Genomic DNA, 27,965 nt, shown 5'->3' with positions numbered 1-27,965 from the left:
ACTTTCACCCTCAGTTCCACACGTCTGGCGGCACGTCATTGATATTAAATTGATTGCCTAAAAAATTAAATTGATAATGAGAGCCCCTTTGCATGGGCAGTAATTCTTTTATTTTCAGTCTGATTACACGCAACTTCTAACACAAATGGGAAGCCCTCGAGCGAATGCGATGTTCTTTTCAATGAACACTATTGGAAACAACATTTGAAGCAGACAGCAGAAGGATTTTACCAATGCCTAAACACATTTCGCGTAAGGACGACGAAAACAGGATAAGAAAAACGAACGCTCGTACAGAGGAATATAGACTGTCTTTCTTCCCCTCTGTCTATTGGCGAGTGGGATAGGAAAGGTTGTGACAGCGGGGTACCTTCCCCCATGCGCTGCGTGATGGCTTGCGAAGTATGCATATAGATGTAGACCTATTAAGATGTCACCCCATTCGTTTATAGTCAAACGAAACTCACAAAAGAATATTGTCGCTTATCTGTCGTGGAAACAAAACATGGAATTTGAGCCGCTGATTGACCTTCGGTAAAAACCTTCGTATCACCTCCTAACTGTCTCACTGCAGTCACTTCCCGAGACGTATGAAGTATATGTTTCTCCATAGTACTTAGAAGAAACGGTATAGAGCCCAACCCTGAAGTCCCTTTCGTAACAGTATTCTTGCATAGATCCTGAGAAATCAGTACCCAGAACAACCACCTCTGGCCGTAATAACGGCATTGAGTCAAACAGAACTTGAATGGCGTGCACAGGTACAGCTGCCCATGCAGCTTCAACACGATACCACACTTCATCAAGAGTAGTGACTGGCGTATTGTGACGAACCATTTGCTCGGCCACCATTGCCCAGACGTTTTTCAATTGGTGAGATATCTGGATAATGTGCTGGCCAGGGCAGCAGTTGAACAATTTCTGTATCCAGAAAGGCCACTACGGGACCGGCAACATGCGGTCGTGCTTTATCCTGCTGAAATGTAGGGTTTATCAAGGATCGAATGAAGGGTCGTAATACATCTGAAATGTAACGTCCACTGTTCAAAGATCCTTCAATGCGAACAAGAGGTGACCGAGACGTGTAACCAATGGCACCCCATACCATCACGCTGGGTGATACGCCAGTATGCCGATGATGAATATACGCTTCCAATGTGCGTTCACGTCGATGTCGCCAAACACGGATGCGACCATTCTGATGCTGTAAACAGAACCTGGATTCATTCGAAAAAAAATTACGTTTTGCCATTCGTGCACCCAGGTTCGTCGTTGAGTACACCATCACAGGCCCTCCTGTCTGTGATGCAGCGTCAATGGTAACCGCAGCCATGGTCTCCGAGCTGATAGTCCATGCTGCTGCAAACGTCGTCGAACTGTTCGTGCAGATGGTTGTTGTCTTGCAAACGTCCCCATCTGTTGACTCATGATCGAGACGTGGCTGCACGATCCGTTACAGCCGTGCGGATAACACGCCTGTCATCTCGACTGCTAGTGATACGAGGCCGTCGGGATCCAGCACGGCGTTCCGTATTACCCTCCTGAACCCTCCGATTCCATATTCTACTAACAGTAATTGGATCTCGACCAAACCGAGCAGCAATGTGGCGATACGATAAACCGCAGTCGCGATAGTCTACAATTCGCCCTTTATCAAAGTCGGAAACGTGATGGTACGCATTTCTCCTCCTCACACGAGGCATCGCAACAAAGTTTCACCAGGCAGCGCCGGTCAACTGCTGTTTGTGTATGAGAAATCGGTTGGAAACTTTCCTCATGTCAGCACGTTGTAGGTGTCGTCACCGGCGCCAACCTTGTGTGAATGCTCTGAAAAGCTAATCATTTGCATATCACAGCATCTTCTTCCTGTCGGTTGAATTTCGCGGTTGTAGCACGTCATCTTCGTGGTGTAGCAGTTTTAATGGCCAGTAGGGTATATCATCTGAAACCACCTAATTACGACAAATAAGATATGTTCCCCTCCACGTCACAGACCCGTGATAATTCTCATGAAAGCTCATCACATTCCGCCAGCACTGTTCCATTAGTTACATGACTGTCTAGTCCCTCACTCGTCACTGACTAAATAGAGAGCTACCACGAGGAGAAAGGTAGACCTCTAACGTACAGGAGGATATTAACAACCATGTAGAGAATACGTGTACTGCACAAAGAAATTCAAAAGCGTAACACATACAATTCATTGATACTGAATGACTGTCTATAAATATCCTTCTGAACATGTCCTAATCCCCTTTAAGTATACCTATGATTAGCACGACAGAAATACGACAGTGTAATGGTGTTTACAGCGCAGTCCGTCTATCTCTGTGCTCTCTCCTTGTTACTTTTGTAGCATCCAAGGGAGTGAAACTGTGAACTATAGAAACTTTGCTAAGTCACCTAGTAGAGAACTCTAAGATTTTACCGCGTCTCTCTCTTCCAATATGCCGAAAAAAATATCTGCGTGTAGACATCGACCATATGTGGCAATCCCATTTAATATACCTGCATTGGTCCATTGGAGCAGGCGGCCAGTAATCGAGGGCACTTGCGCCGACTTCTGTAGGATTTTGTCGCCTGTATGAAGACCATGTACCTCACACTAACAGTCACCACAGAGAATTATCCTGTTGTTTCATAAGCGGTTTGATACATTATTTTTTGCTGAAATACATTCAATAAGTGTGTGACTACATCTGCATACACAGCCACACATTTTGTTTTTGTACCATGACTTTGAGGTCTTCCTCAGGTGCTAAACCAACATTAACACATTTCGATCCGTTGGCTTTCACTGAGAACGGGATGTGGCATGATGTGAGCTAATCTGCTACCACAACACACAGGACGGTTGAAAAAAAAGGCAGATACGGTGTTCCTTATTGACAAAAATATCGAAGACATGACAACATATGGAAAATGTATGAATTTGCGGCATTGTAGAGCTTTCCAAATAAGTTTTCGAAGGTGTTGACATTAAAACTCATCTTCCACAGTGACAGGGTAGCAGAGGTATCGGTGTTCCACTTTCGAAGAGACCAAGAGATTTGATTCCTCACACTGGTGGTGCAAACTGCGCCCAGCACTAGGATCGTTGTTCCGGTGTTCTAGCTGGTGGTTATCCTGACCGCCAAATACTTGGACACTGTATCTTTCGATCATTGTACGGAGGGTCGCGGAGGGTACCCTGTACAACGTCTTGTCGTTTCCTTTCCTATTCCACTCGCCAGTAGAGCAAGGAAAACGAAGACTGTCTGTATATCTGTGTATGAGCGTTATCTAGTTTTTGTCGTCCTTATGCGAAATGTATGATCGCGGAGGTGGAATACTTCTGCAGTTTGGTTCGAACGTCGTTTGACAACAGCGCCCTCCGAAAAGTATATCGCCTTTTTCCAGGGATCCCCATTTAAGCTACCTGCTTAGTATAATCTGACTGCAAGAAAAATAATTGCTCCCCATACGAAGGGGCTCTCATGATCTGTTCAATTGATTAGTGTATATTTTTATATCAATGAGGTGCCGCCAGGCGTATGGAAGCGAAGGCAAGTGTATCACCTTCACGAGTAGGAGTGATAATCAAGCGTTGTTTCGTTGCTGCGAGAACTTTTAACAAAATTTCAATCTCCCACAAAGGGGCACACGGCCATCGTAATAAAATCAGCTATATTACCGAATCAATAAAGTGATACTCTGAGCACTTTGTCATGAGCCAAAAATGAGTGTAATTTCCAAGGCCATGGATGTAGGACATAACGGGTATTATGTTGATAAGAACAGACTTTTTACCTGATGAGACAATACTTAGAAGAAATATAGTCTATATCATACTTTTGATATGTATTTTGAGATGTAACGCTTCTTTAGCGATGTGAAAAAGCCTGTATGGTTCGATTTCTTCTGTCTTAGAAAGTAACTCGCAGAAAAAGAAGGAATCTACATTTTTACTCGAGAAATTCAAGGTGTATGCATAACAGCATCTCCATTTCCAACAGGTAAACTGGGTCTTTTAAACTGGGGAATCTGTTTTTAGGGTTGAACTGCAGTTACAACTATACATCCAAGCCCCATGTGCTTGTCTTGCAGTATACACAGAAAATGACTGGAAGCCGCAGTTTAGCCTCAAGCAACTGGTGGGTACAAAGAATGGTTTGATCTAACGTCTCATGTGACAGGGACAAGTCTCAGTGGTGGCGCTCTTTGAATGGCTCAATAGTGAACTAGTCAGTATGCTGGTAGATCGGCGACTGAAGTGAACGTTTGTGTTGCGTGTGAAAATACAGTATGGTGAGAGTTTACATTGGACGATTATTCTCCCCTTATGTAAGTGATTTGTAGGCAGCTATACGGCAATGGTGACAGTCTGTCTAGCCCCAGAGCACTTCATGTGGCTGGTGTGTGGATACCTGGAGACAAGCTGCCAATGCCACCAGCACAGCCGTCACTCTCTGTTAGTCGGAAGGCAGCATGTGACCCATGATGGCGAGTGTGTGCGATCAGAAGATTTCTTTCGCCAGATACGTTTTGTGCCAACGTTGTAGAGGGAGAGAGATTGCTTGTGTTCTTTAACGTCAGTGCATAGAAGACCTTGGATGTATTTATCCCTGCGAATAATTTGTGGCATATATTTATTTCCTTCATTTGAATGATGTTTGCATGTGGTTCTCAAATGTTGAAAATATGTTACATTATGAGGAAGGATCATCGTAAGGTGGTGGTGAGTATTTTAAGCAATCTATTTGGCTCTTGTAATTTTTCATCAATTAATTTGTAAGGTTAGTTGTTCACTCACAAACAGGAAGTAGCCAGTCGAGAGAGATCAGGGGTGGTTTGCCAAGTATCAAATATCAAGCGGTTACTACAACCTGATGCTTTGTTCTAGAACAAGTAGCCACTTGATAAGGGGTTAACTCGCAAGTGGTTTGTGTCGAAATATGCTATTTGCTGGCCAAGTGAGTAAATGAGTGTGACTGCCTAAGGGACCAAACTACTGAGGTCATCGGTCCCTAGACTTACACCCTACCTAAACTAACTTAAGCTAAGGAAAACACACACACCCATTCCCAAGGGAGGACTCAAACCTCCAGCAGGAGGGGTTGTGCAGTCCGTGACATGGTGTGTCTAACTGCGTGGCCACTCCGTCCGGCCGATACGTGAGTGTAAGACATATTTAGCGAGAAAGTGTAATTAAAGTATTCCACCATGTGCGATTGGACTAATGATTTCTTTATCTTGTTCCCACCAACCACAGTCCTCCCAGTCCAAGCTCACCATGACATTCCCACCAAAACTGGTAGTGAGACATTCACCCACTAGTTGTTTAAATAAAGAATATTCCATACTGCCTTAGCTCCTACAAATAAACATCGATATTGCGACCACACTGAGACGTTCCGCTTCAAATTTCCAATCCTTGATAGTGTCAATAATGTGTTTGAATAAATTGAATAAACAATGTGAAATCCACCCCACAAATTGCTTAAACAATATTACAATGTCTTGAATTGTGTAAGAGAATTTGATTGACATTGTGTTAGTGTCGTGAGATGCTTGCTGTCGAGCTGTGCGACACGGACTGAGCGATTTTTAATGCCATTTCTTTCATGGTCAGTGGAGGCAGGAGGGGAAGGGGGAGGACGGGAAGGGAGGGGACTTCCCAGAGGGGCTACTGAAGGGGACATATGCTGGCTGGGGAAAACCCATGATATAATCAGAGGGAGGGGGAAGTTCATTGATGAATGTAATTAATTAGCATATCAATTATGTAACAATTTTATATCGAAATTTTCCTTATATCAGCATTACCCTACTACTGCCATCAGCCAATGTGTTGTCCTTAGTAAGAGGTAATGCCTGAAATGTGGTGTTCTCAAAATACTCTTAACACTGTAGATCTTAGAATACTGTATTCCCTAACGAATTACGAAACTGAATGTCCCATGTGTCTAGCTTCAACTACCAACGCACACGCAAAATCTGTTAATTCCCATCGTGCAACCACAATCACTTGAGGAACATTTCCACGTGAATCACCTATCACAGCACAAAAAAGCTACTATGTTTCTCTTTATTAAAGGACTCTGAGCGAAAATTGGCGTATCAGCAGCGTCATTCTAGGTCCCTCAGCTCCTTTGAAGTTTCTCTTAAATATTTTGGCATTCAAACAAATAGACATACTTTTAAAATGCAACTAACCTCATACTCGCTCCAACTTTCCTAATTTTAACTCAGTCACACTCACTGCTGTATATCGCCCATATGCCCATTTCCACTCACTCATTCAGCACAAGGCATTGTCATCATCTCTTTGGGCCTCTCTGTCACTATCTCCTGTCTCACAGCCACTGTCTCCTTCGTTATGTTCTATTACTAACTTGTCTCCTCTCATTGCCACTGTCTGTATCTTGCACTCCATTACTGATTCTATTATATCCCATTCATTCTTCCCCATTGTAATCGTCTCTTCTCACTGCCACTTCCTCTCTATTCCTCATTGTCCTTGTCAGAGAGGCTCTCCTAACGTTAACTCGTTAACGCCAATTACTCCATTGCTGTAAATCGCTCGTACTCATCCACGCCCATTTGTCCTTTCTCACACGCTCATTCAGTCCAAATCATCTTCACTGTCTCTTTAAATTTCTGTAACTGTCTCCAGTATCAGAGCCACAGTCTCCTTCCTTGTATTATACTACTATTTTCGCCTCTCGCTGTTACTGTCTGTCCCTTGCTCTCTGTTACTGCCGCTGTCTCATTCATTCCTTCCCACTGTTACTATATCTTCTCACTGTCACTGTATCTCGGTTCCTCACTGTCATTGTCAGAGTCTCTGTATCTCATTATTACTGGCTCTCCACTACTTCCACTGTCTCCTTCTCATTATTTCGCTCTCAGGGTACTGTCTCCTTCACTCTTATCCTAGGAATATTCTGTCGTTGTCAAATATGTTTCACTGCCACTGTCTCCCACACTTTCTCTTTCACTGTCATTGTCTCCTTCGCTCTTTATCCACGTACTATCTTACAGTAAGTACTTATTACTTAAAAAAAACAGAATTTTTGGCGAATATTTGAAGGTGCTGAAGAAAGTGCCTTACTTTTAAGTCAGAGTCTTTTAAAACTGGAGCATACTTTTCTGTGCTATGATACGAGTATTTTTCCGCTCGTTCCTTACTTTTTCCTGCTACATCAGGGCATGTAACTCATATAAAAAGAACTTTATTTGTCAGTAGAATTTTAATAGCATAATTCGATCAATGTAAAGTATCCCAAAACTAATTTTACATCTCAGGTCATATTTTACGTACACAAACATTTTACATGTGCTGAAGTACATGGTGTTCCCAGAACCCTTCTGATGATGGAGGAGAGACTTTACAGCATATTTCTCCGTGGTACGTCACTTTATATAATACATTTTGGCCTCACATCGGATATTATGTGCCTTTCTTTCATGTAGAAGTCGGATAACTTTGAACCTTTGTATGTCGAATGCAGATAGAGACACCAAGAAAATACTTTCAAGATTGTTCGCAATCGGGATCTTAGTAATGTATCCAAAAAAGCTCAGGCTTTTGCTGTGCATAGCCACCTTCAAATCGTAGATCGGTTTTCGTGACCAAAAACTCTGTTTTTCAGTTTTTTTAGGAACCTCCCACGAACTAAATGTTGCCTGTTAAGGCATATAGTAAACCATATATTTGCTGTATTTGCACAAGCTGGAAGAAGAATGTACCTTTCAAATTTTTATACAGTAGGATCGTTACAATAAGACGATCACTATGCTGGATATACAAATGCTCCCCTGCCCAAGGACTACCCAAAACCCCTGACCTAACAGAACCCGAAGTATGAGGCCTGGAAAAATCTTACTTTTATGTACGTCGTTGTGGAACATTAGGTAGCGCATGCTGTCCCAAGTGGACCAAATATAATTCATCTTAGGCATATATTTTATTGCCAGCCTATACTAGGCCCCATGTGAACAAGAATCAAAGAATCATTGGTGTAATACTATAGTAGGCAAACTACATGCAACTGGCCCTGGGTAAACTTAGATTCTTATATCGTCCGTTTTTGTTTCGTACTTTTTTAAAATGTGATAATGCTACTTGTGTGTCAGGATGGCTATTACAGGACCGAAATTAAAATTCACTTTTTAAATTTAACAGACATTGACGAAACAGGTCATATTATTAATGTAGGATGCTTATTTACTCTCCTACTCGTTGCACCACTAAAACATAGTACGTTTGTCAAGTCCATTAATGTTTTTCTGTACCTATTTCTGTCCACCTAGTATGTCACTGATTTCTCCATTTTATAAGAAACTGTTGTTGTTAGTAATGCGTTTGAACATACCTTGCGACTGTCGTGAATCAATCTAAAATGCTTCACTATATGCTGGTGCCTCATACCCTCTCAGTGTTATGTACACATCCTCGGAAATAAGCATCCGTTTCAATATTAGGCATGTGCTTTCTCAATAACTGATCTTGAAAACGTTTCTTAAGGTTTGTCTTATAATAAACACCTAGTTAATGGAGTTCTTCAGAATTAGCAGGCTTTAAATTACAGTGGAATTGAACCGAATATTGTTTCAATACTGCAAGATTGCTTCGGCTTAAGATGGAAAAGTATTTGCGTGTGTGACGAATGTGTATTAGAAATGAGAATCTGTTGATTGAACGCTGAATGGAAATATGAGATTTGTGTGTAGAATTTACGCTGATTATAGAAGTGATGAGCTCTGGATAAATCGAATTAGGGAACTTATGCGGTACCTATGAACAACGTGGCAATTTATCTAATGAGGGGATTGCGTTTCCAATTTATTGCGGTTAGGTGGACTGAAAATTATCGGTTCATTGGTACGGTATCTCGAAACTTCAGTTTCTCGCCCAAAGACACTTTGCAGTAATATTCGAGTCCATCACACTGGATTAATACGCAGCAGTGAAAGCTACATCCATTGCCACCATATGCCTGGAACTTTCATACACCTTTAATTTTGAAAATTGTTGGTACTTAAAAGATATAAAAATTTACGCAGGGAACGTGTTTATGCTCCTTTTTGTGACGGGACTGTGTCACATAGATGAGTGAAATTCACCGAATAGAATGTATTATATGGATTAAGGATGGAAAAAAATTTTATTTGGTTTAATAACTTTCAAAAGTGTCGTTATTCATTTTATATTGATTTCAAACTATCTACTTGTTATTCTAGGTGACATGACTCAGTGGTAAGTATCTATTTTATATGCCGAAGAGACGACGTAACACACTTGATACGATGTATATCACGATTTTTATCACTCCAGCAATGTTATGAAGGCATGTAAACTAAATTCCTGAAAAAATATGATTCCGGTTTCATCAATGTCAAGACATTGTCTTCAATGTAGTATCATCATGGACTGAGCTACGTGAGGCGACAGTTAATAACTTCTCATTGTCAAGTTGCTATATAAACCAAAGTCGTGTCTATCATGAAGGCCACAAATGTTATGAATATCGTCATACCACACTACACACTCTTATTTCGTAGTATATGTAGGTAATACCTTACGGAAATACTTTTCTGTCTTACAGTGTTAGCACTAGCTTGGCGTCTAAGAGGAGAGGCATCAGAGCCATACACGCCATTAAGAACACTGTGTTTCTTAATAGCTAAAACAATACAGTTCACATTTTCCAGTGAACTATAGAGTCTAAGAACGCTTTTCGTCGCATAGTACTTAAATAGGCTTATGAATCAATATCTCTTCAGTCAGATTTCCGACAACATGAATCTCATGTTAAATATTTTTCAAGATGTTTTAGTTGCATAAAACATGGTATGTAAATTAGTTATGCATTCAAATAATTTTGAAACGTAGGAAACTTGTTTTGTGTATCAAAGGTCACATATATGAAAAATGTGGCAACCCGAGCAGCTGCACAATCATTTTGTTACTATTAATGGGTTTTATGTATCACGACAGGAAGTAACTGTCATGAGACTGTCAAACTTGCCTTTATCGTAGCTAGCACATATGTAGGAGAGTTGCTAGAACTCAGTGTGTAAGTCTTCGAGTTTAGACTCAGGTGATAAAACAGAGAGCTAAAGAAACATAATCTACATGATTAAAATCGAGAGTTCGAGCTGAAATACTTAGCAATTAAATTGTTCGCCTATAACACGGTCTCTCGGCGATCAGTCACTGTTTCACGGTCAAAAATTTACCTACCGCACCTGTATGACGTGCAAGTGACCTTATTTTTGTACAGAAGACGTAACTTTCAACTTGTAAAATTACGTAGGCTTATAAATCTATAAGGACTGACTAAAAAATTTCTGTTATAAGGCCGAAAAGACCATAATTGAAACGCCAAGCATGAAGGGAGGCAAAATCGCCGTGAACATTGAGGCAATGATGCCACCGCGCATGCGCTTGAAGACAACCGTCTTCAACCAGCTATTCTGCTGAGCAAGTAAGTCGGTAACTGCCAGCTGCACATCCTCGTCCGACAGATATCGTAGGCCTCACAAAGCCTTTTATATGGGACCGAAGAGGTGACCACCGCATGTGGAGAGATGAGGATTATTAGTCGGGCGCTTGAGTGTCTTCCACGTGAGTTGGCCTAACTTCTGCGTTGCACTATTTGCGATGTGGGGACGCGCGTTATCATGAAGCAGTAGCGCAGAACCTGGCACATCATTCCCCAACGATGGATTTCGACAGACGTCGTGTCCCATACACAATGTTCAATATCCGTTGGATGTCTACCGGTGTTTGTTCAATGACAGCCAAGAAATGAGTAACCGCACGTTGGTCCTGTTTGAACGCATTTGGTAATAATGGCGCAATAGGTCATGTTGCTGCATTTACCGCACGCACGGCCGACAGATACGAATGGCGTGCCAATCCCTTACCTACGTATCATTACCTATATATCTGCATAGGAGTAGAGTTACGTTGCATACACTCTACTTAACCGTGCATCGTAGAAATTCTTTCTGAGCAGTAGGCACATCTTTCACTAATATTTCATGGATTCAGGTTTTATAAGACATCAAAACATCTAATATGTTAGTTCCCTTTCTTTAAATGGAGCTCATCTGTGAAGAAATCGGTCCTCGATTGATTTACAACAGAACATTTACTCGGTGAGACTCGACGAATGATCTTTCTTTGATGAGCGGTGAGCCACAAACATTCCTCCTTCGCAGAGTCCTCTGCACAGCTTACATGAAGGAACTTCGGTATCAGCTGTCGTACCTAGCCAGGGAGATGCGTGTCATCTACAAATCATCATCTTTAGCCGCCAGTTCTTGTTCACACCGAATTTGTAGCTGAGAGCCACAGTCACAGTGTTTGAATATACGAAGCATAAGCTTTTTGTGACCAAAGTACAGGTAGTTTTAGCTCACAAGGGATATAAATTAAGTGAATGGTCTGGATTTTCCTGTTGTGAAAAAGAGAATGACATTTATGCCTTGCATAAATGCAGTAAAAATTAACTTATCGTCGAAAATCAACATCACAGCCTATGTCACGTATTTCTCTTAATTAGATTATGGAGTGTTGTGTGTCATTCTGTATCCGTAAGTTTGGATCTCCAGTGAGAAAAAGACGGCGATACCCATCACTGAGAATGTTCGCAGGAGAACATTAAAATTGGTTACTAGTTTTTGCAGAAATAATAATATAGCAAACCTTTTATACCGGAAGTGATACGTACCATTTACGAATTTTGCCAACGTAGTTAGTCGTAACCGAGTGTGACTCATAACAGCCAAAACAGCTTACACATAGTCTGAACTAAAACGGAGAGAAACTTTAGTAGTAACATGAACTGTGGGAAGTGGTGGTCGTGTTAGTAATTTCGTAGTATTTCGTTGTTAGGTAGCTATCACTGCCCAATTCAACTTCGCTAATTAAAAGAGCTATGGAAGTTTCAGTATACTACTTCGACCTCAAAGGGAAACTATGTACCCCACTTCTTTACAAAATCTACTGTATAGCTATAGTGGATATACATTTACAGATATCAATCAGAAGCAATTTAACTTTTAATTCAGGCTAGGGGACAGACTAATCGAGAAACTAGTCACGTCATTTATAACAATTATAGAACGCCTGGGATAATCAAAATAGTCTTCTTTATTACTGGTCCTATTGATCGAGCCTTTCAGCAATGTTTCCATAGCGAAATACTTTAATTAAAGATAGCCCATTTCATATAATTACATTTAATTTTAACAGAAATATGTGATGTAGTACAATGACTGGTGAACGCAAACATACACCGTGAAAGTTGGAAAGTTTTACCGTATGATAATCTCACTGGGACAGTCAGTAAAATGTAGTTGAAACTCATCTCAAATTTTGGATTTTGAGGTTGTAACAGCCTAAGACAAGATACGGAAGTTGGAAAGCCAAGCGTGGCGGAGATGACATGCAATACGTTCATTTAAAGACAGAAAAAAAGTACAATAACAGTAGACGTTGCACCCATTAAGTCACATTATTGCCATATTTGGACCTATCGCTTCACGTTCCTCGGCGACCTGACGTTGTTATCGAGTACAGAAGCGGTGTTGCACTATGTGTAGCATGACGTCTCGTGGGGTAGACAAATTATTTGGTGTAGCTGCTTATTTAGCTGAAAAAGCTGGCTGTACAATAGACTGGATCTTGAACAACCCTCGCCTCTGTCTTCGGAGAGATATGGGGACGTGTAAGAACACTGAAAGTAACACTGCTTCTTTAGTCAGAGACAGCACTAGTTTTACGCACTGCCAACACTTGAAGTACTTGTAATATAGTGTAACATGGATGTAGTACTTGAGTGGTAAAGAGATTAGAAAAGTAGAGAATGTAAGATTATAAAATCTGCTACTACCGAAGAAAGCTACTGTAACGTCTCTTAGCAAAACGCATATTATTTGTGGTAAAGAAGGAGTAAAGAATAATTGAACTGGGTGATTGTAATTGCGTGGACGATTGTGTGAACTTTATGTAATAAAGAGAAAGCATTATGTGTCATGTTTTATACTTGTATAGAATTATGTACAGATTTTTTTAAGATAATATCTGTGTCGTTTTGAGATATTTAAATATTATTCGTGGTGCAGAGCTGCGCTACGAACGAACAAGCCGCTGCAGCGGCGCATTCAAACTCCATTAAATGAAAGCAATCATACCGCAAAGAAGCGGACAGGTAATAGTGAACTAAAATTACTTCTTTAAGCTTTCGGAATTACATGGCAGAGCAGCAGATTTTATGATACGTTTTACAGGTGGACGCGGGCTACGGATGATATATTAACAGTGCAAAAACATAATTTACCTTCATAACATAAAAGAAATCTTGCTGTGCGTAGTTCTGGTCTCGCAAACATTATAGTAAAAACATCTTTTTCTCTGATAGTGGTCTCATGTTCTCGTGTTAGTCGTGGTACTTATTGGTGTTTTACTCTTCACAAAAATCCAGTGCAAAATTTTGATGTTGAACAAACATTGCGTACTATAACATCAGTATTGATAACGAAATAATTTTCAGTAACCTTTTCAATAACTTTTAAGTAAGGAAGATATGTTGAACTTTATAGCGACTTACAGTAACGAAACAATGTTCCTTTAATAGAAGCCCAATTCCAGAATAATAAGAACATAATATATTTTGTTTTGTCGAAAATTAATGATCCAAAGAAAGTCACCGCACAACAACCCTAAAAAGAATTTCAGGGCTCTTTTCGTAGCAACATATTTTATCTAATACACTCCTGGAAATAGAAAAAAGAACACATTGACACCGGTGTGTCAGACCCACCATACTTGCTCCGGACACTGCGAGAGGGCTGTACAAGCAATGATCACACGCACGGCACAGCGGACACACCAGGAACCGCGGTGTTGGCCGTCGAATGGCGCTAGCTGCGCAGCATTTGTGCACCGCCGCCGTCAGTGTCAGCCAGTTTGCCGTGGCATACGGAGCTCCATCGCAAACACTGGTAGCATGCCGCGACAGCGTGGACGTGAACCGTATGTGCAGTTGACGGACTTTGAGCGAGGGCGTATAGTGGGCATGCGGGAGGCCGGGTGGACGTAACGCCGAATTGCTCAACACGTGGGGCGTGAGGTCTCCACAGTACATCGATGTAGTCGCCAGTGGTCGGCGGAAGGTGCACGTGCCCGTCGACCTGGGACCGGACCGCAGCGACGCACGGATGCACGCCAAGACCGTAGGATCCTACGCAGTGCCGTAGGGGACCGCACCGCCACCTCCCAGCAAATTAGGGACACTGTTGCTCCTGGGGTATCGGCGAGGACCATTCGAAACCGTCTCCATGAAGCTGGGCTACGGTCCCGCACACCGTTAGGCCGTCTTCCGCTCACGCCCCAACATCGTGCAGCCCGCCTCCAGTGGTGTCGCGACAGGCGTGAATGGAGGGACGAATGGAGACGTGTCGTCTTCAGCGATGAGAGTCGCTTCTTCCTTGGTGCCAATGATGGTCGTATGCGTGTTTGGCGCCGTGCCGGTGAGCGCCACAATCAGGACTGCATACGACCGAGGCACACAGGGCCAACACCCGGCATCATGGTGTGGGGAGCGATCTCCTACACTGGCCGTACACCACTGGTGATCGTCGAGGGGACACTGAATAGTGCACGGTACATCCAAACCGTCATCGAACCCATCGTTCTACCATTCCTAGACCGGCAAGGGAACTTGCTGTTCCAACAGGACAATGCACGTCCGCATGTATCCCGTGCCACCCAACGTGCTCTAGAAGGTGTAAGTCAACTACCCTGGCCAGCAAGATCTCCGGATCTGTCCCCCATTGAGCATGTTTGGGACTGGATGAAGCGTCGTCTCACGCGGTCTGCACGTCCAGCACGAACGCTGGTCCAACTGAGGCGCCAGGTGGAAATGGCATGGCAAGCCGTTCCACAGGACTACATCCAGCATCTGTACGATCGTCTCCATGGGAGAATAGCAGCCTGCATTGCTGCAAAAGGTGGATATACACTGTACTAGTGCCGACATTGTGCATGCTCTGTTGCCTGTGTCTATGTGCCTGTGGTTCTGTCAGTGTGATCATGTGATGTATCTGACCCCAGGAATGTGTCAATAAAGTTTCCCCTTCCTGGGACAATGAATTCACGGTGTTCTTATTTCAATTTCCAGGAGTGTATATTAGTTGTTACGCGAGCAATAACAAAGCAAAGAGAGACAGCGAAATTACATACTGTAATAGTTGACTAAGTACGTAATGAGGTAGTGAACAGAATTAAGAGGGAGGATGCCTTGGGGCTCAGTTTGATTAGAGGAAAAAAGTATTCATTGGTGATGCACATTCTGAAGCACCAGACAATAGTTAATTTGGTCGTAGTAGTAAGTGTAGAGCGCGAGCAAGGTTTGTGCCCGCAGGTGGGGGACAGCTTTCGCCGAGGCGCTCCCGGGCGCATGCGTCGCTGGCTGCGGCGGTCGCGCGCCTACACGCTCATCTACTTCGTGTACGGCACCGTCGTCTGCCTCTTCTGGCTGGGCCACCCGCTGCTCATCCAGCAGACCACGCACACCATGTTCAGCACCAACAGCACCAACCACAGGTCAGCAGCGCTCCGCCTCGTCCCTCTCTCCAAATACAAACCCAATATAACAAGCACTCCACACGCAGCAACCTGCATTCGTCGGATTGAGAGTACCGGAATCGTACGAAGCTGTTCCAGCACCGTCTGCTTCAATTCACCACTGATATTACGTTTCTTGTTTCAGCACAGTATAAAACATAACATTTACAATCAGCACACACTCCGCTGCTGAGTGATAATTCGTTCTGGAAACAATCTCCCTGGCTGTAACTAAGCCGTGTCTCCGAAATACCCTTTCTTCCAGAAGTGTCAGTCCCGCAAGGTATACAGAACTTCTATGAAACTCTCAATGTAGGAGATCAAAACAAATCGTTTAAATGGCTCTGAGCACTACCGGACTTAACATCGGTGGTCATCAGTCCCCCGTAACTTGGAACTACTTAAACCTAACTATCCTAAGGACATCAGACACATCCATGCCCGAAGCAGGATTCGAACCTGCGACCGTAGCGGTCACGCGGTTCCAGACTGAAGCGCCTAGAACCGCACAGCCACACCGGCCGGCTGTAGGAAATCAGGTACTGACAAAGTAATTCAGTGAGAATGGGTTGTGAGTGGTGCTTGGATTGCTCAGAATGTAGGACACACGCACACGAAAGGTGAGGGCCCCAGGTTCGAGTCTCCTTCAGGCACATAGTTTTAACCTGCCAGAAAGATTCATCAGCTAGTGGTTCTCGTTTCGTGGTACTGTTTAACGTTGAAGGCCCAACGGTATCGACCGATCGCAGTGTCTTCCTCAGCACACAGGCGTCACGGGATGCGGATACGGAGGGGCATGTGGCTCTGCCGTTTTCAGTTTTACGTGGCTGGAACCGCAACTTCTCAGTCGAGTAGTTCCTCAATTAGTCTCACAAGGGCTGTGCGCACTCCGCTTGCCAATAGCGCTCTTACTTTCACTAGAAAAGGAGTGCCTTAACGGTAGCTAAACGCTCCACATATAAGTTTGCACACCAATACTTGAAGTTGTAGAAAAAATATTTAACGAAATATAGATTTTCAAAAGGCATTTTTGACAGTTCGTTACAAGCGGTTCATAATGAAATTGCGGACCTGCTGATAATCGCCTCAGGTCTGCGAATGAATACGTTAATTGAGAGGAACCCATGTAATGAAACGAAATACACATCTGGTGTTCTTCAAGGAGATGCTAACTGGGGTGTTCTCTTTGATTCTTTGACGACAGTTGAACTAAATGAGGAAACAGAGAAAGTCCAACGAAAAGTGAGGCCTTTCGTCATGGGACCGTTTAGTCGGCGAGAGAGCTTTACAGAAATAGTCAACAAACTCCAGTGGCGGATACTACAAGTGAAGCGTTATGCATCACAGAGAGGTTTACTATTGAAATTCCGAGAGAGTGCCTTGAGGAAGCAGTCAACAAATTATAGCTTCCGCCCATATAAGTCTCGGAATAATCAATACGATAAAATTCGAGAAGTTAGAGCTTATACAGAGGTTTACCGATAATCGATGTTTCAATGCGCCATCAGTGACTGGAAAAGGGAAGAGGGGATCGTTTAGTGGTTCCTGAAGTACCCTCCGTTACACGACGTAATATGGCTTACATGGAACAAATGTAGATGACGCTGTTAGCTATTGTTTAGTCAAGTTGTCAGCAGACCAAATGCTTTGAAATAGTTTAGACAACATAGGCAAGGACCTTGTCGCAGCTGTCACACCGGTTCCCGTCAGACCACCGAAGTTAAGCACTGTCGGACTTAACTAGCACTTGGATGGCTGGCCGCCAGCGTCTGCAGAGCGCTTTTGGAAAGCGGAGTACACACAGCCCTTCTGAGACTAATTGAGGAACTACTCGACTGAGAAGTAGCGGCACCAACCACGTAGAACTGAAAACGGCACAGCCACATACCCCTCGATATCCGCATCCAGTGACACCTGTGTTCCGAGGATGACACGGCGGTCGGTCGATACCGTGGGGCCTTTAACGTCTGATCGGACGGAGAGAGAGAGTTTGGGACAAAGAGAGAGAGAGAGAGAGAGAGAGAGAGAGAGACGTCTGATCGGACGGAGAGAGAGAGTTTGGGACAAAGAGAGAGAGAGAGAGAGAAAGAGAGGGAGAGAGAGAGAGAGAGAGAGAGACGTCTGATCGGACGGAGAGAGAGAGTTTGGGACAAAGAGAGAGAGAGAGAGAGAGAGAGTGAGAGGGAGAGAGAGAGGGAGAGACAGAGAGGTGAGAGAGAGAGAGAGAGAGAGAGAGAGAGAGAGAGAGAGAGAGAGGGAGGGAGAGACAGAGAGAGAGAGAGAGAGAGAGAGAGAGATTTGGAGTTAGACAACATATATTCATCGTGCAAAAAGCAGCTGATGACTCTAAGCAATTAAAAGTGTGACTTCCTCAGTTATATTACCGTTATACTACAAATAGTAAAAATTACCAATTGTCCGCTCAACTGAATATTCAGCGATTACAATCACAGGAATCACAAGAGAGAGCGATTTTTGTCTTCTGGAGGAATGATAATCAGTGATGGATTCAGTCTTTCGATTCTGAGTCAGACCACTGCGGTTCAAAATGATTTTTTGTCGTGACTTTCTTACATACTCATTTTAGATCCACGTCGAATGGGCAAATCGTTAAGCAACAATAAATTTCCTTTGTTGGCCTCAGCCTCCTAATATCATGCTACGCCATTTCTGCGATACAGTTAACGCAGACATAGTCGTCAGGAGCCCGAGGAGAGCAACACCACGTCGGCCGCCGCTGAGGTCGCTGTGCCTGTTACCTCACCCGCCATCGGAGAAGGAATAACCGACTCCACTCACGGCGTCGTCCGTAAAGCTGAGAACACGAAAGATGAAAGCGGCCATCTGTCAACACGCTGCCACATAAACAACAAGGAGTGATAGACACATGCCAAAGTCCTTTCATCATCCTCACACGCCTTCATGGAAAACTGACTCTATCGAGTTTTTCTATGAAATAGTCCTCTCCCACCCTGTGGCCCTTATTTGCTCGGTTGCTGTGTCACATGTATGTCCAGACAAATTATCCTTGAGATTTGTATTTGTATTGATGATTTAATAACAACTGTAAATATTTTAACATTATAATCGTTCAAATAATTTGTCTTACTGAAGTCATAATGCTTAGTTATCTTGAAAAAGGTATTGACTGCAAACGTTCTAGAATAAATGGTCCTCTAGCGTCAACTACATGTTTGTAGGACAGTCTCGCGGCATAGGGACCTACGTGCTTTTAATATTTCTAAAATTTAAAGAACCTCTCTCACACCGGCCTGATTTAGCTTCACTGATCAGGATAGTAAAAACATGCGTATATTAAGGGAATTGTCATTGACAAAGCAGGCTTATCACATTCACACAGTTCAATACTGTTCTGTCCTGATTAAATTAAGCTTAACTTAAATTCCATAAGGCAGTGAAGCAATTTCGAAGTCTCGGTGCGACGAAAATTGTCAGTCGATCTCCTGGAAACATTTGTAATAATTATTATTTTTCGGTGATCTGCTGGTGAGACCGTGTTAGCCTATTTATTTAAAGTAACTGGATATCTTGAGCATTCAAAACGGCAGGTTCGTCCAGTGTAAATCAGACGTTCCCCACTGATCCCGTGCAACACGGCGTAGTAAGCTGACAATATAGATCCTTCTTTTACGACTCATCGGCAAGAAGTTCCTATTCTTTTCATAAGAAAAAACATAGATAGCAGAGAAGCTATTCCATGGAGCAAATGGGCGCTCCAAGGAGTAATTGGGCTTGAAACTACTTTGCATTGATAATCGGTAAGGTAAGAAGAGATATTTCGAGATATGTACTGAGTTATATAATTTATAAAATTGCTGTAAATATCGCGGAGAGACCGCTGCAAGAGACATTACATGCTGACAGAGGTTGACTATCGAAAACGGTTACAAGTGTACGTTTGGCAAATACCATCAGTCTGTGTCCCCTTCCCAGCATATTATAGAGCCAGTTCGTTGACTTACACCAGGAAATTTAGAAAACCAGTCGTTCCCAAAACATTGTATTTGTTCTGAGTGTTTTACCGGCAACTGTAAAACTTAGACGTGATGTATCAGAAGACGTGTTGCTGGCTGGATGTGCCACGCCGTGCAGTGCTGTGACGCGTGCCCACAGCCGGATGTCGGAGACGGCGGAGTTCCCCAGCGGCGCCTGGTACCCGTTCGACGTGCGCCAGCGGCGGGTGTACGGCGCCGTGTACGCCTTCCAGTGCCTGGCCATCTACTTTGCCGGCATGCTCATCATGGTCACCGACATCATGTTCATCACGCTCATGCTGCTCACCTGCGGCCAGTTCGAGGTACGGCGTTGAAGTACATGCTTTCCTAAATAGTCTCCGGCTTTGTTATCCGCAGCATGCCACGCATCTGCTATCTGCTGTAAAATAATAAACAATGCCTAGTTCTTAAAAAAACTACACATCATCTGTGGAAGGTTGAAACTGTAAGACTCATTTTAACTTTTAAATTTATATTTGCAGTAGCTACCTCTCTTACACATTGCGCGATTCAGCTTTACAGTAGGCTCTAACCCTACAACAAGTTAGCGGTCCTAAACTGCGTTTAGGTTGACGGTTGCTAACTAAAGGATGTACCACCTCCCATAGTATGAAACATAAAAATTTAACACTTACCGAACTATAGGTGAAAAATCATCTCAAGAAATGAGGACTCAAACGAATAAAATAACACTCAGGCAACAATGAGCTACAAACTGTATAACTCTAAACTAAAAAACAATGCCAATGGTCGCACTTTGTGCCTAAAGCAAAAATAATATAGGGCCTTATCCAAGATTATTAGCAACAGCCATAAAGCCTACACTTAAAGTTTACAGTAGTGTGGCGACGAACCACCAGCCAACGGTGATAATAAGGGGGAATTTTCATATGGTAAAATGAAAATCGACTTTTTAAATTACAGGTTCGGTCAAAAATCATCTGAGATAGGAAAACAACACTATTGAAATGTACACACACCAAGAATGTTTTGCATTATCTCGGCTCTGAGAGTTCCGGAACCTGTACAGAAAATTGGAATAGAGATCAATATAAACATCATTTTCGCCTTTTTATTGGTCATAAAAACCTCACCTTGCATGTTGCTCCACCATACAGCATGACCTTCAGAGGTGGTGGTCCTGATCGCTGTACACACTGGTACCTCTAACACCCATTAGCACGTCCTCTTGCACAGATGCATACCTGTATTCGTCGCGGCATACTATCCACAAGTTAATCAAGGCACTGTTGGTCCAGATTGTCGTCAACGGCGATTCGGCGTAGATCCCTCAGAGTGGTTGTGGCGTCACGTCGTCCATAAACAGGCCTTTTCAATCTATCCCAGGGATGTTCGGTAGGATTAATGTCTGGAAAACTTGCTGGCCACTCTAGTCGAGCGATGTCGTTATCCTGAAGGGAGACATTCACAAGGTGTGTACTTTGGGAGCACGAACTGTCGTCCATGAAGACGAATGTCTCGCCAATATGCTGCCGATATGGTTGCACTACCAGTCGGAGGATGGCATTCACGTATCATACAGCCGTTACAGCGCCTTCCATGACCACCAGCGGCGTACGTTGACCCCACATAATGCCCCCCAAAACAGCAGGGAACCTCCACCTTACTGCTTTCGCTGGGCAGTGTGTCTAAGGCGTTCAGCCTGACCGGGTTGCCCCCAAACACATCTCCGACGATTGTCTGGTTAAAGGCATATGCGACACTCATCGGCGAAGAGAACGTGATACCAATCCTGAGCGGTCCATTCAGTGCACCGCGTTGCGTGGTGTCGTGGTTGCGAAGATGGACCTCGCCATGGACGCCGGGAGTGAAGTTGCGCATCATGAAGCCTATTGCGCACAGTTTGAGTCATAACACAACCTCCTGTGGCTGCACGTAAAGCATTATTCAACATGGTGGCGTTGTTCTCAGGGTACCTCCGAGCCATAATCCGCACGTAACGCTCGTCCAATGCAGTAGTAACCCTTGGGCTACCTGAGCGAGGCACGTCATCGACAGTTCCTGTCGCTCTGTAACTCCTCCATGCCCGAACAGCATCTCTTTGGTTCAATCCGAGATGCCTGGACACTTCCCTTGTTTAGAGCCCTTTCTGGCACAAAGTGCCAACGCGGACTCGATCGAACCGTGGTATTGACTGTCTAGGCATGTTTGAACTACAGACAACACGAGCCGTGTACCTCCTTCCTGTTGGAATGACTGGAACTGATCCGCTGTCTGAACCCGTCAGTCTAATTGGCACTGCTAATGCATGGTTGTTTACATCTTTGAGCGGGTTTAATGACATCTCTCAACAGTCGAAGGGACTGTGTCTGTGATACAATATCCACAGTCAACGTCTGTCTTCAGGAGATCTGGGAACCATGGCGTGCGAGACTGAATCTTTGAATTTCCCTTTTCAGATTTTCTGGCGTCCCTGCCACGTTAAAACTCTTCATAATCCTCGCCCTGATACGTAGAGCGTGATCCTTTAATTGGATATTCAAGCTTTACCTCATGGTCAACTCCCCGTTGGACGTCCCCTCCTAGATATCGACATGAGGAACCATCTTTTGCCAATATCGAGATTCTGACACTTTTTCAGTTACATGACACAAGATACGTGGATACGTCATGTGCCTTTAAGGCAGGGGCTTCCGTTGCCCTCTGCATAATCGTGCTGCTGATTATTGCTGATTCTTTCGTCTTAAGGGCAATTTCCTACCCAAAAGGAAAGAGAGTGTCCTGAACCTCTGTCGCTCCTTCGACCTCTCTGACAAGTTCGTTGGCTGAAATGAGGGTTACTGATAGTGAATTGTTATGCCGGAAGTCTTCGGCCGTCAATGCTGATTTTTATTTAAAACTTGAGTGGTGGCGTGGTTGATTACTATTCAAAGACGCTGCTCCTGGAGCTCAGATTACCTGCCAGTGGACATCAATGAGGAGTGTGCCCGAGCTTTACGTTTATAGAGACTTGATGTTCTGAAGGACATAATCTAGGTCGATGAATTTCTGTGGTGAAATGGCAATTCCTCAAGAGCCGAAAACGGAGAAGGCAGTGATCTGGGACTCTCTGGTCTGGAGCGAAGCCGATGTTCTACCTAATCCCAAAGAATTTCCATTTGGTTCAGTTCGGGACTATGCGCAGAACTGTCCACATGGGGAATGTTATTGTTCATAATAAACGGCCTCCGAGATGCTGGTTTATAGCAGGGTGCATTGTCGTGTTGAAACAATCATTCTCTCCGAGCTGTTCTACTGCTGTTAGCAGTACACAGTGCGTGTGATGTCAACATTTTTCAGAATGTAACGTTACCCTAACCGTAAAAAGTGGGACGATAATCTAACGATGGAACACAATCCCATACCGTAATACCGCCTTCTCTGTTATTTATTTTTGGCACTATGCATATCCGGAGGTACCGTTGTTAAGGAATTTGTCACACTCAAACCGTTCCATCAGATTGCCACAGGTTACAGAATGATCCATCACTACCAGCCATTCGTCACCTGGCATCCACTGTCCGGTGGTGTTGCTGGTGACACTAGCTCTTAGCATTGACTGTAGACACTGTGTTTTACGAGGAGCTGCTCGATCATTGAGTTCCATTCTGTTCTACTTCCTAAGCACTGAAATTGCGCAAACTTGACTGCTAGTAAGACTTTGAAACTCACGACGGATCCCTTCAATTGATTTCATATGATTTCTGATGACCGTTGTAACGGAACTGAAATGATGGTGGGCTGACAGTAATTTGGAGCCCGCGCGTCGGAAACGGGCGCGCTGGTGTGAGACTGCCAGGGAGTGTACCCTGATACCATCTATTGGCGAAACTGGGAATTAGCGCTGCCTCTCAGACAATGCACTAAGCTCTCGGAGTCAAATGTATTCTTTTTCTTGGTAATTATAAGTTATTACTGTATGATTTAATGTTATAAAGCGCTAGTAGTAAATTATTATGACTGGTATGAACTCCAGGGTAATAAATATAAATATTCTTAAATACTAAATGATTTCGGTGAAAAGGTGGTAGGGGAACGCCCCCACTCTTGGTGATACGAGCGTGGCTAGAGGTAGCTGGAGACACAGGGACTGAACAATGCAATGGCCTGGGGAGTGTTGACGTGACCGGACGTGCGTAACTGTGCTCACGCAAAAGTGATTGTGCAACAGCGAAGAGGCGAATATCGTCGCCGTTTGTGGAGTAGAACGCGACGAATGGTTGTCGAAGCCGTCTCTATGCCACTGGGGCTGAGTATAAGAGTTCCTGCGCCCAGATTTTATGGCGGACGTGCGGTAGCTTATACGAGTGCTACAGCTCGTAGTTCCAGCCGCCATTGAGGGCATGAGGAGTGAAGAGCTGCGTTAGCCACATGCATCTCACCACCAGCACTGACACGTCTACCCAAGGCAAGACTGCTTGCAATTGTTAAGTCGAACTTTGTATACATGTAAAAAGAGAATACCAGTTTTCTTTTGTGGAAGTGCAGAAGACAGAATATAGTAATGAGTAAAATTACGACGCATGTTGTTCATTGTAAAGTGTAGTAACCTGAAACATAGTGTAGTGAAATCAGACTGAGGCCACCATCGCCTCTTTCATTTACAATTCTTTTGGGTGTAGAATACTTTAGCGTATAAGAATGTTGAAAAGAGCAATGGTCACACCAGAATGAGTCGCCTATTTATAGTTACTTAAATTTTTCTGAGTAACCTTTCAAGTAAAGTCACTGAACTAATTCTATATCAATTGCCCAAAGAGTAATATCCAAAATCATTAAATAAGTTGAAGGATAGAATTTTGTTAACCTAAGTTGCATAAGTTGTCTTGGTGGTAATTACCAAGCCAACTCACAGATATTGAAAGAGTATTTGCTTTGTAGAATCACCTAGAATGATCAGAAATAGTAATATTCAGAATTAAGTTTAAATTCAACTCAAGCCGTTTCACTTTGAAACGAGCCAAAAAATTGATTTATTCTTTTGCTCCTTCAGAGCTGGCGACCGTAGTTATAAGTATTTTCAGGAGGATTCGACGGTAAGTCTGCTGCTCTCGTCGTGCTGATAGGATTATCCACTGCTGCTAGCAGTGGTGATTGGATACATAAGCTCACTACCAAGTTAAGTGGGTCAGGTAGGCAGTGTTACCGTGTGAATGTAGGGCACTGTAGGCCGTGGATCGAACCCGTTCAATCATCACAGCTCTTTGGGAAATAGTCCGGTTAGGAGTGTACTAATCATTAGGTAAATTCTGGCGAGTAACGGTCAAAAATGTATACGCAAGTGAATTTAGCAAGGTCCATGTAGCACCTAGTTAACGTGGTGCAATGGCGAGGGTAGGAGTGGAGTAAAGGTGAGCTGAGCTTGCGGCAGCTGTGCTGTATTCAAAGATTAACAACGTGAATTCACTACTACCTCTTACCATTAGGACTGAGCTATTTACGGTTAAAATACGTAGCAGTAAACGCAAAGGCGTGACAGCTACAAGTCCGTATTGGCTTTATACATACGGAATTAGGAAGCGGGTCATTCCGTCAGTGGAGGGGGTTAAAACAACCAAGTCAGTTGAGAACATACCCCATTTACTGATGGAAAGATTCGACGGTTCGGTCGCACCGTGTTACATAATGCTCGACGGTCTCTGCCCGCCATTGCATCAGGTGTTCCTGGTCTTGTCTTAGCTGCGGTTGGTTCTTCGCGTTTCCACTTCACGATACAGAAAGCTACTTGGGCAGCTTTAGAAGGCTTGTAACGTTCCTGATGGGTTTGTTACACTGGTGACATTCATGTCCGTTGTCGATGAGCTTTCCTGACCGATCCACTCTGCTGTTCTTGCTTCTCTACAAGCAACGCTATACTCATCGCCTCCCTTTATACAGCGTCCGTTTATCGTGACGTCTAATGTTCAATTTCGCATTACATATTGATGTAGGGGTACTTCTGCTAATATGGTGCAAGAATGCGGGCGAGCAGAATGCAAATATGTGACAAATATTTCCTGAGAAAAATGTATGCAACATCAATCTACAAACGTAAATGAAGATATAAAATAATACGTAATACAACGAAGTAATTCAAAATTTCTTATAGATATTTCCTCCTCAAGCTGTATAATAAATGTTAAGGAACGCGTTTCGTTTTACAGGGATAACTCGTACAGGAACAGAAGAACACAAATTATGACATAAATACGTATTTGGAAATTTGTGGTAAGATCGTATGGGACCAAACGGCTGAGGTCATCGGTCCCTAAGCTTCCACACTACTTAATCTAACTTAAACTATGTTACGCTAAGGATAACACACACACACATGCCTGAGGGAGGACTCGAATCTCCGACGGAGGGAGCACATACCTGCTAATCTCATCTATATAGAACATCATAATAGAACTCACAGTCCTTTCGTCGCTTTCAGTACACGAAAATTTCTCTCTGTATCCATAAAGAACTCTTATTAGTTTATCGTTTTATCATTCCATGTTGAACGTCTAAGGACTTTCACTTCTGACTATACACAAAAATCTCCTTTGAGCTAACATTCCTTTGCACGTATTGCACATATTTCAACTTACATATCCCTTTCATTAGGCACTCTCATATAGAAAAACGTGCTATACTCATCCGTTGCATTACGAATTAGTTTAGTAACCAATCCTGATTTGCCAATATGTGAAGTAGCTAACATGAACTAAAAATTTTTCTCATCAGAGTCCCGAGTGCTAATGACTTTTTCTCTGAACTACACTTGTCTGTTTACCAGCAGATGAATTAGGCAACATGAACTCAAAATTTTTCTCATAGGTGTCCTTGGTGCCAATGACTTTGGTTCTGAATTACACTTATAGCGATATATCTTGAATTATTTGTTGTACATATTCGATTCTCTGTCTTCTTCTAAATGTGTTAGCCGCAAAGTTTCCCTCTAACGGCATAGTAGTTATTACCATATGTGTTAACAAATGTTGTATGGTTCCAGAATGAGATTTCCACTCTGTAGCGGAATGTGCGCTGATGTGAAACTTCCTGGCAGATAAAAAATGTGTGCCCGACCGAGACTCGAACTCGAGACCTTTGCCATTCGCGGGCAAGTGCTCTACCATCTGAGCTACCGAGGCACGACTCACGCCCGGTACTCACAGCTTTACTTCCATACTGGTAGAAGTAAAACTGTGAGACTGAATAGAAAAGAAAAATCGCATCCCGACCTAACACCCCTATAATCCATGCATATCTCTCTTGGTCTTCCATTTTTATTGATCCACCTTTTTTCTTGAACTTAATGCATATTACTCTCGCCTTCCTACAGTAAAAGCTTTTGTGAGAATATAAACCTATTGCACCAATGTGGACACGTAACTGATTTCAGAACACGGAGACGTATTACATTCATACAGTGTAACGTTGTACACATTGTTGTTGTATCCTGACGTCGGTAAAGCATATCTCTTTAATGTCTGTGGTCAGTAAATCGTTGTACTAAAGAAGTGCTAGCATATATTAAACACCTTTTGAAGAGCTGTATAGGGCAATATATCTTCATGCACTTTTTCAACTCGAGAGAACTGTGCCCACAGGAGCTGGGAGATAAGCTGCGAAACTGCTGGGAGATCGCTGCCGCCAGGACACTGCGCCGTGCAGGGACCACGCAGGAGAGAGAGCTGCACAAAGTGGTGGCGCACTGCGTCCAGTACCACGACATGCTGCTCAGGTGAGCAAGTGCTGCCACTCGTAAACACTCTGCTCACAGCGCCGATTACCATAACATACTTCTCACGTAACTGACTCCACTCACAGATACTCGACTCAATCTGTGCAGTACCCTGGAATATACCCACTTAATTGCTGTCACTCATAAACACTCTTCTCACTGCGTCCAGCACCACGACATACTGCTCAAGCAACTGCTGCCATTATGTCAACAGTCCAGAACCTCCTAATGTGTTCATAATCCAAACGATAGGTACCTCACCCACAAAGATCCTAGTTCCTGCTAAGCTCTGCATATTTCATCTGCGCTAATCGTCATTGTTCATTGATCGATGAAGTTTTAACTATGGTACAACGGGCAGCCTGAATGAGACGAGTTCGCATATCTGTTGAGGAAGATGTGGTATGGATTCTGCTGTACTGCACCGAGTGCGGAGTTGAGAATGCTTCCTCAACAATAACAACTGTTATTTTGCTGCCTTCGACACGGATTGTCAACGGTAGCATTGCAAGCGATGGCTGATACTAGGAATGAGTTTGCAACATATGCTGAGTGGTAGCTTTCCATGGGCATGTCCGCTTGGTTATGTATGAATGGGGCAGCGAATACTACTGACTCT

At 43.4% G+C, this 27,965-nt stretch overlaps 1 protein-coding gene across 1 annotated transcript in view; it reads left to right on the top strand.

The window, feature by feature from the left end:
- Positions 1–27,350, top strand: part of LOC124623099 (odorant receptor coreceptor-like) — a 108,977-nt gene extending 81,627 nt beyond the window's left edge. The window contains exons 5-7 of the mRNA XM_047148890.1: positions 15,420–15,601; positions 19,757–19,940; positions 27,213–27,350. Coding sequence (XP_047004846.1) covers positions 15,420–15,601; positions 19,757–19,940; positions 27,213–27,350 — 504 coding nt within the window. The remainder of the gene's footprint in view (positions 1–15,419; positions 15,602–19,756; positions 19,941–27,212) is intronic.
- Positions 27,351–27,965: the final 615 nt, after the last annotated feature.

The sequence above is a fragment of the Schistocerca americana genome, chromosome 7 (genome assembly GCF_021461395.2).
Source record: "Schistocerca americana isolate TAMUIC-IGC-003095 chromosome 7, iqSchAmer2.1, whole genome shotgun sequence".
Lineage (NCBI taxonomy): Eukaryota > Metazoa > Arthropoda > Insecta > Orthoptera > Acrididae > Schistocerca > Schistocerca americana.
This window is presented reverse-complemented; position numbering and strand designations above follow the sequence as displayed.